At 42.0% G+C, this 15795-nt stretch overlaps 1 protein-coding gene across 7 annotated transcripts in view; it reads right to left on the bottom strand.

Moving 5' to 3' along the window:
- shank3a (SH3 and multiple ankyrin repeat domains 3a) overlaps positions 1-15795 on the bottom strand; it is a 141492-nt gene that overhangs the window by 15481 nt on the left and 110216 nt on the right. For all 7 annotated transcript variants that reach the window (XR_015117052.1, XR_015117053.1, XR_015117051.1 and 4 more), the window contains 4 exons: positions 6589-6664; positions 4140-4222; positions 2790-2914; positions 2344-2479 (listed from right to left, as the gene is read on the bottom strand). Coding sequence is in view for 4 of the 7 variants with exons in the window: in XM_086208806.1 (XP_086064932.1) it covers positions 2344-2479; positions 2790-2914; positions 4140-4222; positions 6589-6664 (420 nt within the window). In the remaining 3 variants the exon portion in view is untranslated. The remainder of the gene's footprint in view (positions 1-2343; positions 2480-2789; positions 2915-4139; positions 4223-6588; positions 6665-15795) is intronic.

The raw sequence follows: 15795 nt of genomic DNA, 5'->3' as shown, positions 1-15795 counted from the left end.
AGTCAACATTAATTAACCAAATTACAACACAATCCTGTTAAAGCATGTCAGGTCTGCGAATACAAAGTGATGCCATGCAGTGAATACTGAGCCTTATACAAGCTTTAACAAACCCAAGTTTCCTAACAATATCCCAAAACACGACTTGATCAGCTCACTCTATTCAATCGCCCAGCTAACACTCAATGCACCACTGTAGAACAATAGAGCACCAGTACAGGAGCCTAACTATCCTGCTGTCATCAGCAGCTGCAGATCTAGGGTACATACGCCATCCTGGGTACAGTCCATATCAAACATCTTCATTTCCTCACCAGTCTGCACATTCTGGTACAGTAGCAAGTGAGCAGAGAGCAGAGATGGAGGAGGTTGCAGAAAGAGAGAGAACACAGACACAGTCAGAGAGAGAGAGAGAGAGAGAGAGAGAGAGAGAGAGATGCTTTTGCTGTAATGCAATGCTTAATTCAAACATGCAGTGTAGTCACCATGGCAACGGTGGCAGTAGTGAGGCCTCGCATGGTGCAGAGAATGTTTTTTTTGTATGTGTGTTTGCTTGCAAGTCTGTGTGTGTGTGTGTGTGTGTGTGTGTGTGTGTGTGTGTGCGCGCATTTGTGCAAAGGTGCGATACACTAAGCAGAGTGTAAGTCCCACAGGAGGAGCAGTGCAGCGGGAGATGTTGTTCAACACAGATCAGGATGTGAAAAAGACATCCAGGAGAAGTTTGGGGGGGGGGTGATTTTGAGGAAGCTCAGAGCAACTGGATGTCTGAATATCATCTTGTCGACAGTTATTTGCACCGACTATATAAGCAGAATCTTTCTCAGGATCTTGATTGACAGTCAAGGAATCTGATCAACTCCTTTTGTCTTCCACCTCCTGATCGCTTTGCTATAACATCATGGAAATCCATACTTTGAGATGGATTGAGCAATTACATAAACAATAGAGTTAAAGTTTTCAAAGCCAGCACGAGGGAAATCAAGGAAAGAAAAATTCATGATGAAGGTGTCTCCCAGAGGTTCCTGCCTTTTTCACATGAAAAGGATTTTTTTTGGGAAGCTTTTCCTCGCTGTGATCGAGGATCTAAAGACAGATTAAGCTACAGTGTGTACAGATTTTAAAGAACCCCGAGGCAAATTCTGATTTATAATTTTGGGCTTTATAAACTAAATCTGACTGATCGATGATTAATGGTGTCTAGCCAGGAGTTTATTTTAGCCAGACAAGCTGTAAAAAAGATATGAATGTAACAGATGAGCAGTAAAAAAAAGCGAGTGGTTGAAAGAGCTCATAGTAGCTGGTTGATTCAGTACAGTCCCTATGATTGTTTCTGTATGTCAACAATCGCAGGGGAAGTATACACTCTGCTGCACACACAAATACTCACACATTCACAATGGCCAAGTACACAATCCTGAGGTCATAGTGCCTGAACTGTGAGAACTGAGTAATAGCGAGCTGTGGTTGACATGGAAACCACATGAATTTACAGCAGGGCAATGTGGTACAAAAATCTCCTTGACAACGGAAACACACATATCTTCTTAAGTCCTGTGGGCACTGCACGACTGTATAACATTGGGATTCTATAAAGCGCGATCAACCTGCTGCACAAATGACCTGTGTGCTGTGTGCAAAGTTCTTTTGTTCAGACAAAACAATGGGAGAGTTCTATTTTACTTGTGGTTCAGATTCATTACTAAGATGAGACTGTTCTTGCAACAACAACAAAAAGACATAAAACAAGAGTTCACATATTTCATATTATCAAGATATTACTGCATTTGGAATTTCAATGAAACATCTACTTTTTCATAAGGGAGATGCCCTCCACAAATGAACGAAGGTGTAAAAAATATTCTCAACAGTACCATAATGGGTGTCTGTGCAGAAAAATCACAACTATAATTTCCACATTAAAATTGCTAAAGTGCTACTAAGTCTTGAAATATAATAATCTTTCTAATTTTGCACATTTATCTTTTGGACAAAAGATATTTCCTAAGTCCCTATAAAGTCCATTCTCATTATTGTGTACTGGAAGCTTTAGCTTTCTATTTTACTTGGGTATTTTGAATTTTAGACCAGAGCCATTCCCCATAAAAAAATTGCCACAAATCTTGCTTGTTGGACCGCCTCTTCAAAATCAGATTTTCAACAACCACAGAGAAAAATGGACTTTTTCACCATGGAATGTGAAAATAGCTTTTTTTCTTTCTTTTTACAGTGAAGCTCAAATGTTCAAAAGGAAACAAATATTTTTGGCCTGAGGGGGAACTTTCATGCATTTTCTCCTCTGTTTATGTTATATTTTCATGACATCAGCATCATTTTTGTTTTTACCTTTCTTGCGAACGACCTCCTCAGACTCAGGTTTGCGTGTGACAGACACCACCTTCATCAGTAGCCTGTTTCCTCCTTGCCGGATCAACGACACCACTTGCTTATGACCCACTTTCACTACATTCACCCCGTTCACCTAATGGAACACATCCACACACACACACACACACACACACACACACACACACACACACACACACACACACACACACACACACACACACTGTAATAAAGCAACATGTCCCTCAAACAATTCTCAAACAATTCAAATAAAAACTGAACAATATAATCCTCATCAAGGGAGGACTGATTGTATGGAATTGGTTTACTTAACTTAGCAAGTAAGTGTATGTACGTCATATTGACAAATTCACCATAGGACAACACTCAAATTCTTTTTTCAAGGTCATCGCTGTGGTGTCCATTAATGAAATGAAACCAGTCACCTCAATGAGAAAGTCTCCTGTCCTCAGGCCAGCTCTCCAAGCCACTCCCTCCACGTCCACAGACTCCAGGTACTGCAGGGCAGGGAACGCCGGGGTCGGTGTGAACTCTTCAATCGGTGTTTCAGCTATGGAAAAAAAACAAAAAACAAAAACAAAATGCTGAGACTTCACACGCAGAGTATTTAGTAACTATATCAACAAAATCAGGAATAGAAAATGTGTGCATTTAAAAATAATGACCTTTCAGTTCTAATTTCATCTGTTTCGAAATCTTTCCCTTTTTAATAAAAGATTTGATCGACATGTTAGCTCTGAGTTCTGTTGATAGGAACACTGTTACTGCAGTAACCTGCAGCACCTCAGCCATACTATCAAAAATGCAGCTATGTTCAAAGTCAAGCTTATCAATGCACGACTGCAAGTACACTTTGAAAAACACACACACGCGAACTCAAAACAAGCACACTTTAACAACCTCAAACTCCATTTAATCTTGGAGCAAGTCCAACTAAATCACTGACACATGAGAGTTCTCCGAGGATCACTAAGTGAACTGCAGTGCGTGTGTGTGTGTGTGTGTGTATGTGAGGGTATGGGGCAGTAAAAGACAGAGTGAGTAAAAGAGAGCGGGGTGAGCCAAGAACCATTGTAGTGAGTGATGGAGCAGGAAAGCAGACTCAGACTCCCGGCAAGGTGCCTGAGAGAGGTTGCTATAGTAACCAGCCTGAGCAGAGAGCTGGCACGTGCATGAGTAAAATGAATTTGTGGTGATGGAGATGAGTAGAAAGGTGATTTCAGTACAAATGCGGAAAGGCATGACAGCCATCGGTTAAAATATTCAAGAGGGTAATGGACAGGAAGTATGTGGAGAGGTGAGAGAGTGCAGAAAGGAAGAAAAACAAGGACAAAAGATGTGGCGAGAGAGAGAGAGAGAGAGAGAGAGAAAGAGAAAGGAGTAAGTCTACTAACTGTGAATCGCCATGTGTGAGGAACAGATGGGACAGCTAGCTGACAACTCAGCCAAGGATGACGCCACCACACACACACACACACACACACACACACACACACACACACACACACACACACACACACACACACACACAGATCTGAGAATATACAAGCTGGGTGTTGACCAAAGCTGGTTGTGCTGTTGACTCATGGTGAAACAATACAGACAGAGCCATACTCACTGACTCAGATCAGACCAAATTTACACACGTATGTTGAAAACAGGTGTGTATTGATGAGGAATATGTTGACAAAGTATTAGTGTGTGTGTGTGTGTGTGTGTGTGTGTGTGTGTGTGTTGTGTGTGTGCGTGCGTGCGTCTGTGTGTGTGTGTCTCACCTTTGGCTCCTCGCAGGACAAACCCAAACCCTTCATTTTCTTTCTTCTGTAAAACCGCATTCTTCTCCTCGATGATATAGTCACTATGAAGGAGAGAGCACAGGGAAAGCAGGTATGACTCAAACACCATCCTCACACACACACACACACACACACACACACACACACACACACACACGCATAGTGAAAGGGTGATGTCAGCAGAATAAAGAGGGTAGGTCAGTCTGTGTGGTGCTGGCAGTGGCAGGGGTGAAGAATTGGGAGAAGATGTTGGACACACACACACACACACACACACACACACACACACACACACACACACACACACACACACACACACACACCTGTTCTTCCTTTCCTGTTAAGTAATTATGTTAAAAGCAAAGCAAGGAGGTGGGATGGTGATCCCCTCGAGTTGCACGAGTATTTGGTGAGTTGCACTGCACACCCACACTTACACACGCACGCACGTGCACACACACACAGAATAAGAGAGCGGGTGAGCGAGAGAGTCAGTTCTCATGATTGAAGTATCTTCGGGATAAAACGTAAGAGTGTATCAATCCTCTGGCTGATCCTTCAGATGAGACTGCAGCTGAGGAGAGCATTGAGAGATTCTGCTAAAGAACCTGACAGAGACGACTCAGAAGCAATACGATTCCCTGACTAACGACAGGGGGAAGAGCAGACAAAAGTAACTGAGCAGTTCATCACTGCCTGATTTGTGTTGAGGGGTGCTGTTAGACGATGTCAACATGTGTATCAGGGACCCAAAACCAAAAGGTGAATTAGCAAAGCAGGTTTAAGCACTGTTGTGTTAATCACTGATCAGAAAGTGGTCACAAATATTCAAACCTCTCTTGAAGGGAAAATTCAGGAAGTACTGATATGACTACGTTAAAGGAGCCTGGATATTTTGCACCTTTGCTCGACTGAAAATGCGTCTGATTTTAACCTGATATTTGTAACCTAAAGCAAATGCACTGCCACCTGCCTTTCCTGGTCTTTGCACATCACACTTGGACTTGGCGATCTGTTTACAGCCTGAACACCCTTAGACAAGCCAATAATTTTTGTCGAATTTTGTGATATCAGCCATCAAAACACTCAGCTCAGACCGAGGACTTGTGTTCAGGCTGCAACTCAGTGGGTGGCTGCTGTGTCCATTAGCTTAGTTACACTCCACTCTCTCAGACTTACCACGCGAACACAGAGCTCCTGCTGGTGGGACCAGGAGATCCATAACAAACCTTTCTGCAGGAGGGAGGTCAAAGTATTTGGTTGCATAAGAAGCTCTCCATCCACTTGAACACTGGTTACTATGCACAGAATTCTCTGCTGGTTAAGCAGCAGTAAAATGTAGCATCAGTCCCAGCCCCTCATATGCTATATGTTTATTATCCATGTTTAGAGACGGCGAGCCCTTGGAATCATCTGCACATTAAAAACTATGAGACTAACAATTCCTAAAAATACACCCGTCTTATGACGTTTGTAATTCTATTATTCATCAGAAGGCAGTTTTCAAGCGAAAGCAGTGTTTTCAAAGTTTTTTTTTTCCTGTTATGCTCCACATCACACAATGTTTTCATATCAATAATTAAAAAGATAGTGGAGGCAACTAATAAAAAAAGATCCAAGTAGAGTTCTAGTGAAACAAAAGTCAGCATAATAATAATGACGACAAGAAGGTCTTGTTTATGTTCCCTCCATGCTTTTCTCCTGGATATCCGTGTCCTACCTGAGCTGCGTTTTCCAACTCAAGTCACAGTCACAGTCCTGTCAGGGCTTCCTGTTCGCATGTGCAACATTTCACAGGTTGGTATCGTGGACTAGAAGCTGACGTAAAGGCAAGTCTATAAACCCGGAGCGCTGGTGACTGCAGTGACATTTAATACAACTAAAAATTAGAATGAAAGAGCCTGACATTTCCTAAAAGCTACACAAGTGGGTGGAAACAACGCTTACTCAGACTAGACTCAGTGTCTAAAACTGGCACGCTGGCATTAAAAGGGAATTTGCATCAAAATAAACTTGACCATAGCCGACTCCTCCTCTCTAAACCAAGTCTGATTTACAGGACGACTCTTATCTCCTTTTAAAGAAGGAGACGATATTTAACAGTTAGAACATCTTTATTCTGAAAGAATAAACATGAGAGGCACATAATCATGTATGTCACATGTGTGCATTTCATGCAAAGTGTACACGACACAATAGATGAGCACACAGCAATAAACACTGATAAAAAGTGTCATGCAATACAATTTCATTTCAGATTGAGACTGAGTGCAGTGGCAGCCTGATGCCTTTAGATGGCAGCACTCAAACACATTTTCAGGCATCTGTGTGCACACAGGTGATGTGGCTGACACATATTGCACAGCACATGAAAATATTAACACACATGGCAAACGCATTGTTGTGAGCGGGGAGAGAAAAGTCATACCTGTACGAGGTGAAGTTGTCATAGGAACCCACAGTGTAGTGTCTGAACAGTCTCTTGGTGCGGTCTTCCCGGGTTTCTGCAAAAACAAATCGAATGGAATGCAATCTACATGGATGAGGAATAACTTGTAGATCTGCCTTAATATTTGCCCATCTTTAAAAGGATAAAATTGACATTTTCACATTTTAAAAATTCTACATGTAAATGACCCAGAGGAATTTTTATATGTACAAATAAAGCAGATTTTGATATGGACATAAGGACATGAAAAACTAAATCAAAATAACAATAAAACCCGCCAAGTTTTGACCTGTATGAACACCGTCATGACTGCTGGATTGGAGCACTCTACATTGTCTCCATAGCAAGGTCAGCAACATTTGTCAATGTATTACGTTGCAGTATTAGACACAGAATTGAGTATATGGGCCAGATCCAGACGTGGCCCAGGGACGGACATTAAGAAGGACCCTATTTATTTTTTGGATCAGTTTCAATTCTGCCAGCAACACTAAATCTAAGACTACCTGTCAAGAAAAATTAATTCAGCTAGCAAAGAGATGAGTAAAGCTACCACACAAGAAGTTCTTAAAAATATAATTCATTTATGATAATAAAAATCATTGTCATATTTTTTGTTGTCAAACAAAATCACAGGCACATAACTCTGCTTTTTCAGATACAGCAGTACTTGTGCCTCCCAGCCGATACAGTCCCTCGTATCTCCTGGTCGTCATGGTGTAGCGAGTGTTTTTGCAGCTTTAAAAAAAGAGCTAAATTATTTTTACTCTCAAAGTAGTCATTCTCTTGTGAGCATGCTCAGTATGTGTTCTCTCGGTGGAGCAGGAATGTTGCCACATACACAGACACACACACACACAGTGAAATGAAATGAGATTTACCTGATGGCAATGAGCTTCATGAGCATTGGGTGAACTCATTAAGCATGGGCTTGAATATAATACTATATGATCTACTATAAATGTAAAGGGTTTCTATTTAATAAAATAGCTGTGATTTGAATTAATACAGTGTGTGTGTGTGTGTGTGCGTGCGTGCGCGCGTGTGGCTCCTATCACAAAGTGGGTTGATTTATGTGACGTGAGTTTTGATAGAGATTGATGCCCTCTCACCATCATAATACACACTGCACCTCTATTAAAGAGCAATCTGCTGACTACACACACACCCCAAGACCCCTTTAGGTCTCACCAAAACTCTTTATTGAGAAAAAAAATGTGGGAGCAAGTGATGTGAGACACACGGGGCCGGCTGGTGGCTCACACGCTCCTCTACCTGTGATGAAGGGCATACGTCCACATGTACTGTGTGTGTGTGTCTATAAAAAAAAAAAAAAAAGAGAGAGAGACCAATGTTACTGAGCAGACTTGAAATGATCTGGCACCCACTGATCCACTTAAGCCTAACATGTGTGTTCTTGTGTGTGTGTGTGTGTGTGTGTGTGTGTGTGTGTGTGTGTGTGTTAAGTGTGGGTGACATTGACAGACTGTCAGCTCAGAACAACGTGAAACTCTGATAACTGCATCCAGTGACATGTTATGTCACAACAAAGACCAAAAAATAGTACAAAAAATAAAATAAAGGGATTTAGCTGTCCACTCCAAACTCTCAAATTCAAGCTTAACGTTGACACATCATCAATAAATCCCTCACTCACTCTTCCTCTCATCTCCTTCAAAGACTGTAAATCTCTCCCATTCTTTCTCTACTGTTTGCTTCATTTGTAGTTTTACTTGAGCCCCGCAGCACATAATCACTTCCAGGAAGGAAGCTCTTTACTGAAAATGTTCTTCACCTCACGTGACACATGGATGATGCTCTGAATAGTCATTAATGAGTCATCTGGTCTGTCATCGGTTGCAACGATTTCACTACTGATGAGCTCACTTCCAATAGCTGAATTCAAAACACTCCCCCCAAATATTGTGCCAGCCAGGATGAACGTCATCACACATCAATCTTATCTGCAATGGTGATATATTTTCTGTGGTATGGCCCTGTTCTGGGACCTCCCTGCTCATGCACGTGCGTACATGGAAAGATAAAGGCAAGGAGCAGCAAAGACCCCCATAGGATCCACAACAGAGTCTGTAACAAACGATAACAGAAGTGACGGAGGAGGTGGGTCGCAAGACAAGCCGACTGAAGCAGCTCAAATAAGGCGTCACCAGTCGAAGACGTGGAAGGAGATAACTGATTTGTAGCTGAAGCCACTGCCTTGGAACGCTGTGCTCCATTTGTGTTTAAACATCTCATGATGTAATTAGTCCGTCTGGAATCATTTTGTTGCGAATTTATGTCGTTTTATTTCCGTGGATCATTAAACAACGTTGACAGCTTTTAGCATTCAAGATCAACATGCGACATCAAGTGGTGCTGTTAGACACTCAGAGGAAAACAGACAGTAATTCTTCCAAAAGTCATAATCTCCTTTTAATAAGAACATAGTGAAAAATACAGCCCAGAAAAGAAAAGGAGACACCACATTCCAATTTAGTAAATAGACTTTCTCTATTTAAATATCTCTCTTTGTCTTTCTAGTATCACTTACGGCTCATTCTACAGTGATACTCCACGACTGAATGCTTTCAAAAGAAGCCACTGGATTTAGTCGCGTAAAGAAGAGCAGCCAAAGTTTTTGAACTTCATTTTTTTTTTCTTCCCCACAGAGTGGGTGAGGATGTGGCTGAGAACACCTGCCAGCACCATCATCGCTGGACCGGGCTGATCGGTGCGTTGGCAACCTGCTGAGGTCAAATGTGTGTGAGAGCAGCGGATAAATGGTGTCATTGTCTCTAATAGTCCAATTAAATTTCGTTCTTTCTCAGAAAAAGTCCAGTGGATTGTTTTGAATTTGCTCAGACGTCTAAGGCCACAATACAGTAAAATGAGAAATTACTGTAAATACTGCAGTTTGAGAGACGGGGGTTTCTTAGTACATGTAAAGGTACTTTAGAGCTACTAAGTGGTGGGAAGATGAGAGAATATCAATGAATATGTGGCGTAATTAAGAATGGGAATTCAGCTGGCTGTTCCATGAGGGTCATCATAGCGAGATGAGAGCTGGTTGGTATTTTGTTCAGCTTAGGAGGTTACAGTCTACATTTGGTCTTAGCAGGAGACACGTGGCATTTTGCTAACACTGCTTGTCAGAGGGAGGCAGCTCTGAAAGAAAAGGTGATATTTGGGGAGACAGTTCTGGATGAGTCTGTCATTTCCTGCGCATTTCATTTGCCCCTTACACTCCATACACATGCACACATTCACACGCTTTCCTTCATGTTCACACACATCAAAAATGTCTCGGTGTGAATGTACAAATGGATTTGGAATTTGCATAGGGACAGTACTGCGTGTGTGTGTGGGTGTGTGTGTGTGTATGAATGTGTATGTATGTGTATATGTGTGTGTGATACCAGTTGCAGTCTGAGAGTGAAATGCAGCTCATTCATCATAACTATCATCTATTTTGTAGAGCCCAGGAGCATCTAAAGGCAGGGAGCAGATAGCAGAGATAACATCAACTCCACCTCCATCTATCACACACACACACACACACACACACACACACACACACACACACACACACACACACACACACACACACACACACGTGCAAGAGACCAAATATTTGGTGTTCAAAAAAGACATTCTAATTCTATTGTTCTTCTTTATCAAACCACACCCACAATACTGAAACAGTAAATAAATAAATGAAAGGAAAAAGGGAAAAAATTCAGATCATTAGGAAAACATGTCTGAAAAACCCCAGTGAAGTAAAACTAAATGCAGAGGGAGGTCGAGAGCGAGCGAGCGAGCGAGAGAGAGAGAGAGACATCTACAGTATGAAGGCCGATTGTGTGCACGCATTAGGAAGTGACCTCAAAAAACTGAGAGGGGTTTAATAGCAGAGATCTGGAGAGAATGTTGCTTTCATCAGGCTGAAGAAGCTGCATCTCCTGATAGATGGTGGAACTGGAGTCTTTAGAAAAACAATGTGGTGCACATGAAATGCAAAATGTTCACATTTGGTGAACTTACAGACTGACAGATCTGCTAGATACATTAAATGTGACATAATTTGAGTTGCCCTTGTGGCTCGCAGACATCGACACAATACATTTCTTTGTCCCCTTTGGGAAATTTGTCACATAAATGCATCCACGGATAATAAAACAAACTACGGACGGAGAAAACAGCCCTCCGGGGCTCTTTAAACTCATTAAATTTTTTGATTTTGTTTCTTAGAAGCACCTAGAATTTGGACATTCTTGAGAGGAATCATTCTTTACAAGGTGAAAAAAGGTGATGCTTCTAATTCTAAAGGAAGTTCATATGAAAATGAACTGATGACCATGACTAAACACACAAAAGAGGAGAAACGTCCTGAATGGGAACACTGAGGCTTTCCAGACTGTGGCTTCAGGAAAATACTAGGAACACCTGCTGGTAAAAGGAATTCACAGCAGGCAAGTGCACTTAAGGTTGTAGCTGGGTTCTGTTGGTCTGGATCAACATAAAACAAAAGATCCATCATTGCCTTTCACTTCAAGTCCATTTAGAGTTCACTCTTTAGAAACAGGGGGCCTGCTTTGAAGAGCAAAAGTGCTTCTAGAAGAGAGCTCAAGAGGTTCCTGAAGTGAAAATCCTTTTCATATTCACCATAGAGGAGGTGATTATTAAACTTAAAGGTACACTAAGCATTGTTGCCAGATGTCACCACAATGGTAAATACCAAACAAACACAGAGCAGCCGCCCCCGCCCCCCCCCCCATGTTTCTGTCAATGTCATGAACGCCTATCGACATGGAAAGTGGACCTGTGCTGCGCTAATGTCGCTAAGATGAGTGAGCAAACGCCAACTGTTCCGTGAGTAAATTTATATTCTGCCTTTATACAATATCTTTACTATAATAGGTTATGAGTTACTGCTGATATGTTTAAAATCATTTTATGAGCTTATGCAAAAGAGACACTTTGTGTGGAGTTTGTCCTTCCTGGAACTGATGCTAGTGCTAGCTAGGACCTGTAGAATAAGCAGGGAGTAACAAACTATTCCATGAAAAATGGATCACGAGTGTCATCATTTCCGTTTCGCCTCTCATACACTTGCTACTACGCTACTCAGTCGACTCTGCTTATTCCCCAATGTATGCATGCACATTAACCCCACCCATCCCCAACCATCTTGTCGGTGAATGGCCAGAATGTGGTTTGATGTGGTTGTGTGCACATCCTGTGCACTCAGTGTTTGTTTGCTGTTTGTGAGCTCTGTGTTTTCTCCAGGGACTGGACTTTTTCATGGTGTATTCAGGGGGCAGGCAGCTCGCGGATTAAGCCTACGGTTTGAGACAAAAATGAAATCGTGCTGAAACCATGCAACAAGGCTGAGTGCACCTTTAATGTTGTAGCCATCCAGTCACTATGAGTGAGCAGCAACAGAAGCCTCAAGTTTGAAGGATATCCAAACAGAATTACTAATTACCACCCCCTTGGTCCAACCCAACATTTTCAGTTTAAGATGTGTCAATAAGCTATGTTCTTCGAGTTTATAACAGTTATTACAGCCAAGATTAGAGCACATTAAGCACATGGAACTTTCTGTCATGTTCTGACATTACAGCTCATTTTGCAACATTTAAACGTGCTGCATCGCTGAGAGTCCTGCTGTAAACGACCTCGGTACTGGACCGAATCACACCTTCCCTGCCCTTGTCTGAAGGACGTCTCTCTCTCTCTCTCTCTCTCTCTCTCTCTCACACACACACACACACACACACACACACACACACACACACACACGCACACACACACACACACACACTCTCTGAACCCTGCTGAAAGGGAATTAACCTATGCTGGTTTACCACTGATAAGAGCTGCAGACAAACACACACAAACACACTTATCAAGTAAGCCTCATTGACTTTTTAAATCTTTGGTTCCACGTCCCTACTCATCTCATTCCTCCTGCCCCCCTGCCTCCACATTCATGTTGTGCGTGTTAACGTCCAAACCCCGGTGGATAAAGGACTTGATAGGGGTCCTTGTAAACTCTGGGAAACCCCTAAATACAGTTTGTATTAATTATGACAAAGTTTGACTATCTTGTGCAACAACTTCCTCAGTGTCTAAACGTCGTTCTTTGTGGCAATATAAAAGAAGCAGCCTCTCATTCTGGAATATTTCTGCTATCTCACAATATTCCAGTGATCCAACAGGGACTTCCTGGACTGTGCAGGTGGAAACAAGACCACTTTCCAAGCAGCACAGGGGGAAATATGATGTTTTCTTATTGCACTCCATCTTCCACTGTCTCCCCCTGATGTCTTCATCCAACACTGAAGGATTATTTAAAAAAATTGTTTTTTCCTTTCTTGGATAAAAATTTGTCATGCTTACACTTAAAAAGGGTCATGGAAGGGACACTGATAAACCATGAGCGTAGTTTATGATAATAAGCCACGCTCATGGTTTGGAGCTACGAGATAATTCAACATCAAAAGGAAAAAAAAAAAAAACTTCATTGAGGATATACATTTCATACGGATGTGCAACTGGAAACTTTTGGTGTTTATGGACATGATGAGGATAATGTGGGGTAGCGTGATCAACCAAGGTGTAGAGGGTGACACAGGACGGAGAGATGAAAGAGTGAATTCAGTAGTGAAAGGAAAATTTGAGAGAGAGGCCAATTGGTGACCTCTTTAACTCATTTTTCAGGAAAACTGTAACAGAAAATGTGAAGTTATCTTGGTTTTCATCCACTAGTTACGCAAACTCTGAGCTCGTCTTAAGCACACTGAGTGTCTGTCTCTCCTCTTACTGAGCCAAACACATTAGTTCATGTCCTCATTTATTCAGTCCAAATCAAAGCTCATATCGAAGCATATTAACTAGCAGAGACTAAGTGTCAGCATCAAACTATTGATCAGAAATGTGTTTGTTATTCAAAGACTGTTACCCGTCACTCTCAGCCCAGAATAAAAAAAATCTCAGCATCTCCTTCTTCTGGTCTTAAAAGGTGCACTGATCAATGTACACACCAAGACAATGAAATTTCAGGGCTCAACAGTCCATTAGGAACAAAAGTCCATTTGATCAAATTGAATAAGAGGTGAGATCTAATAATGCCTGCCCTAAACAATAGAGTTCATCGAAGCTATTAAGTGTGACAGCAATGTGCTGCCAAGGCACCCAAAGTTGAAATGCCAGATCTGCAATTTCTTTGTCATTTGGAGCGATGGAAGGTCGTTTGGATAACGGGGTTTCTTTGATAATCAGGGAATATCTGCACTGGAAAGGGCAAGGCAAGCCAATTTTATTTGTATAGCCTGTTTTCACAAACAGTTTGTCTCAAAGGGCTTTACATGGCATCATAACAACATCCTCTGCCCTGCTCTGAAAGGGACGGACTGGTACTGTGAGAAGGAGGCGAACCCTGCTGAAATTTGGATTTTGTATGAAGGAGCATGATTAATACATGCACAGAGGGACAAGTATCACTTCCTGTTTTTCAATGGGTGGCACTAGGGAACACGTGCTCACTACACTGAATATCATGCAGTTCTGAAATAATGCAAATGAGGCATACTTCCTGTAACCACTAGGTGGGGCCAAAACTATGACTTATATTCAGCTTGCGATATCTTCAGGCTGGGGCTCTCAAACCAGCCCCGTTTGGAATAGATTAGCCCACGACGAGTTAGAGTTTCATGTTCACTAAATTGGCCTCCTTGCCATGATAACGGTCCTCACAGTAACCCTTTACCAAGGTCTTGAGGTGTTTCTGACCAAACTTGAGATGACTCTGGTTGACACACTCGGAGGAGCTGCAATGACTAAACTCCCCCCAAACTGAGGACAGATGCATCCTTGACCCGCACTACACCCCTCTACCAAGTTTGGTGAAGATTGGCCCCCCTTGTTTTCCATAAACCTTCTGACAAACAAATCAACAAACACCACAAAAACAAGAGCTCCTTGGTGGATTTAAAGATGAAGTATAAAACAAGAAATTAATTTCTTTAAGAGGATGAGGCAGAGATGAAGGGGAGTCAAAAGTAGCAAAGTCAACAAATAAGAACTTTAATGAGTTCTTTGTTGCAAAAATATTTTCATCTTCACATTGCTTCAAGTTCACGGTGACTTACAAATAAACTTTTTCAGAAAATTAGAAAAAACACACGCAGTCAGTCTGTAAAACCCGTATTTCCCACTGCAGCCATCAGCGTGTGATTGTGAGTGAATGTGAGGCAATATAGTAAAGCGCTTTGGATAAACAAGACCGCTAAATACATAAACTCCATTTACCATTCATGCTGAGTCACTCGCTAGTTTCTGCCATATACAGAGGGGGTGTATTTTTAGATCTAATATAAGTTTGACAGCAAATGCAGGATGACTTTAAGTGCATTTGCCCTCTATAGAACTCAAAGTGCTGTTGACGTCACACTCAGACGGAGTAACTTACCCCAGTAGAGGTCACGACATGCGGAGTTTGGTTGCTCCGCCTTCACAACTGTTACCACCCCATCTATCCTGCTACACATTACAGGCAGCTCTGACACCATGACGGGACAGCAGTCCATTTTTTTTTAGAAGAAACACTGTCTTTACAACTCCCTTTCTATGATGTCGACAGATGGGTCATCCTTCCACTCCGCCATCAATCCCTCAGCAATGGTTGACACGCTGAAAAGAGTTCTCAGGCCTCCCTCTCATCCTTGTCGGGAGATGCTTAAAAGCTCTCCTGAAACGACCAGCCGTGGATTCGACTCTCCCAAATTCCTTAGCGCCATTTTCCTATTGATGTATTCCCAGCTTCCGTATTGTGCGAGTGAAATAAGTTCCTGGATGAGAAGCACTGAAAACTGTGTCAGTGTCTCTCACATTACTGTCACATTCTGTTTCAGCCTCCAAAAAACAAGCACATATTTAGCATATGCATATATTTCACATCTGCGCTGTCTTTCTGTCTTTCTCCTCCCCTCCGCCCGAATTGGTTGGTTTGCCGACGAGCCTTCAGAGAGCTCGTTGTCACTGCGTAAGTGTCAGAGGCAGAGACCAACGCCTATAAATACCTCCGCTCAAAGTCGAAGAAGCCTTGAATAATTCAGTCAAATTCAGACAAAAAAGAAGCAACTACTGTACAAGCTCTTCAAACAGCATAACAGCTCATCAGGA

This window comes from Aulostomus chinensis, chromosome 7 (genome assembly GCF_037954235.1).
Source record: "Aulostomus chinensis isolate RoL2024-O1b breed Wild chromosome 7, RoL_Achi_v1.0, whole genome shotgun sequence".
Lineage (NCBI taxonomy): Eukaryota > Metazoa > Chordata > Actinopteri > Syngnathiformes > Aulostomidae > Aulostomus > Aulostomus chinensis.
This window is presented reverse-complemented; position numbering and strand designations above follow the sequence as displayed.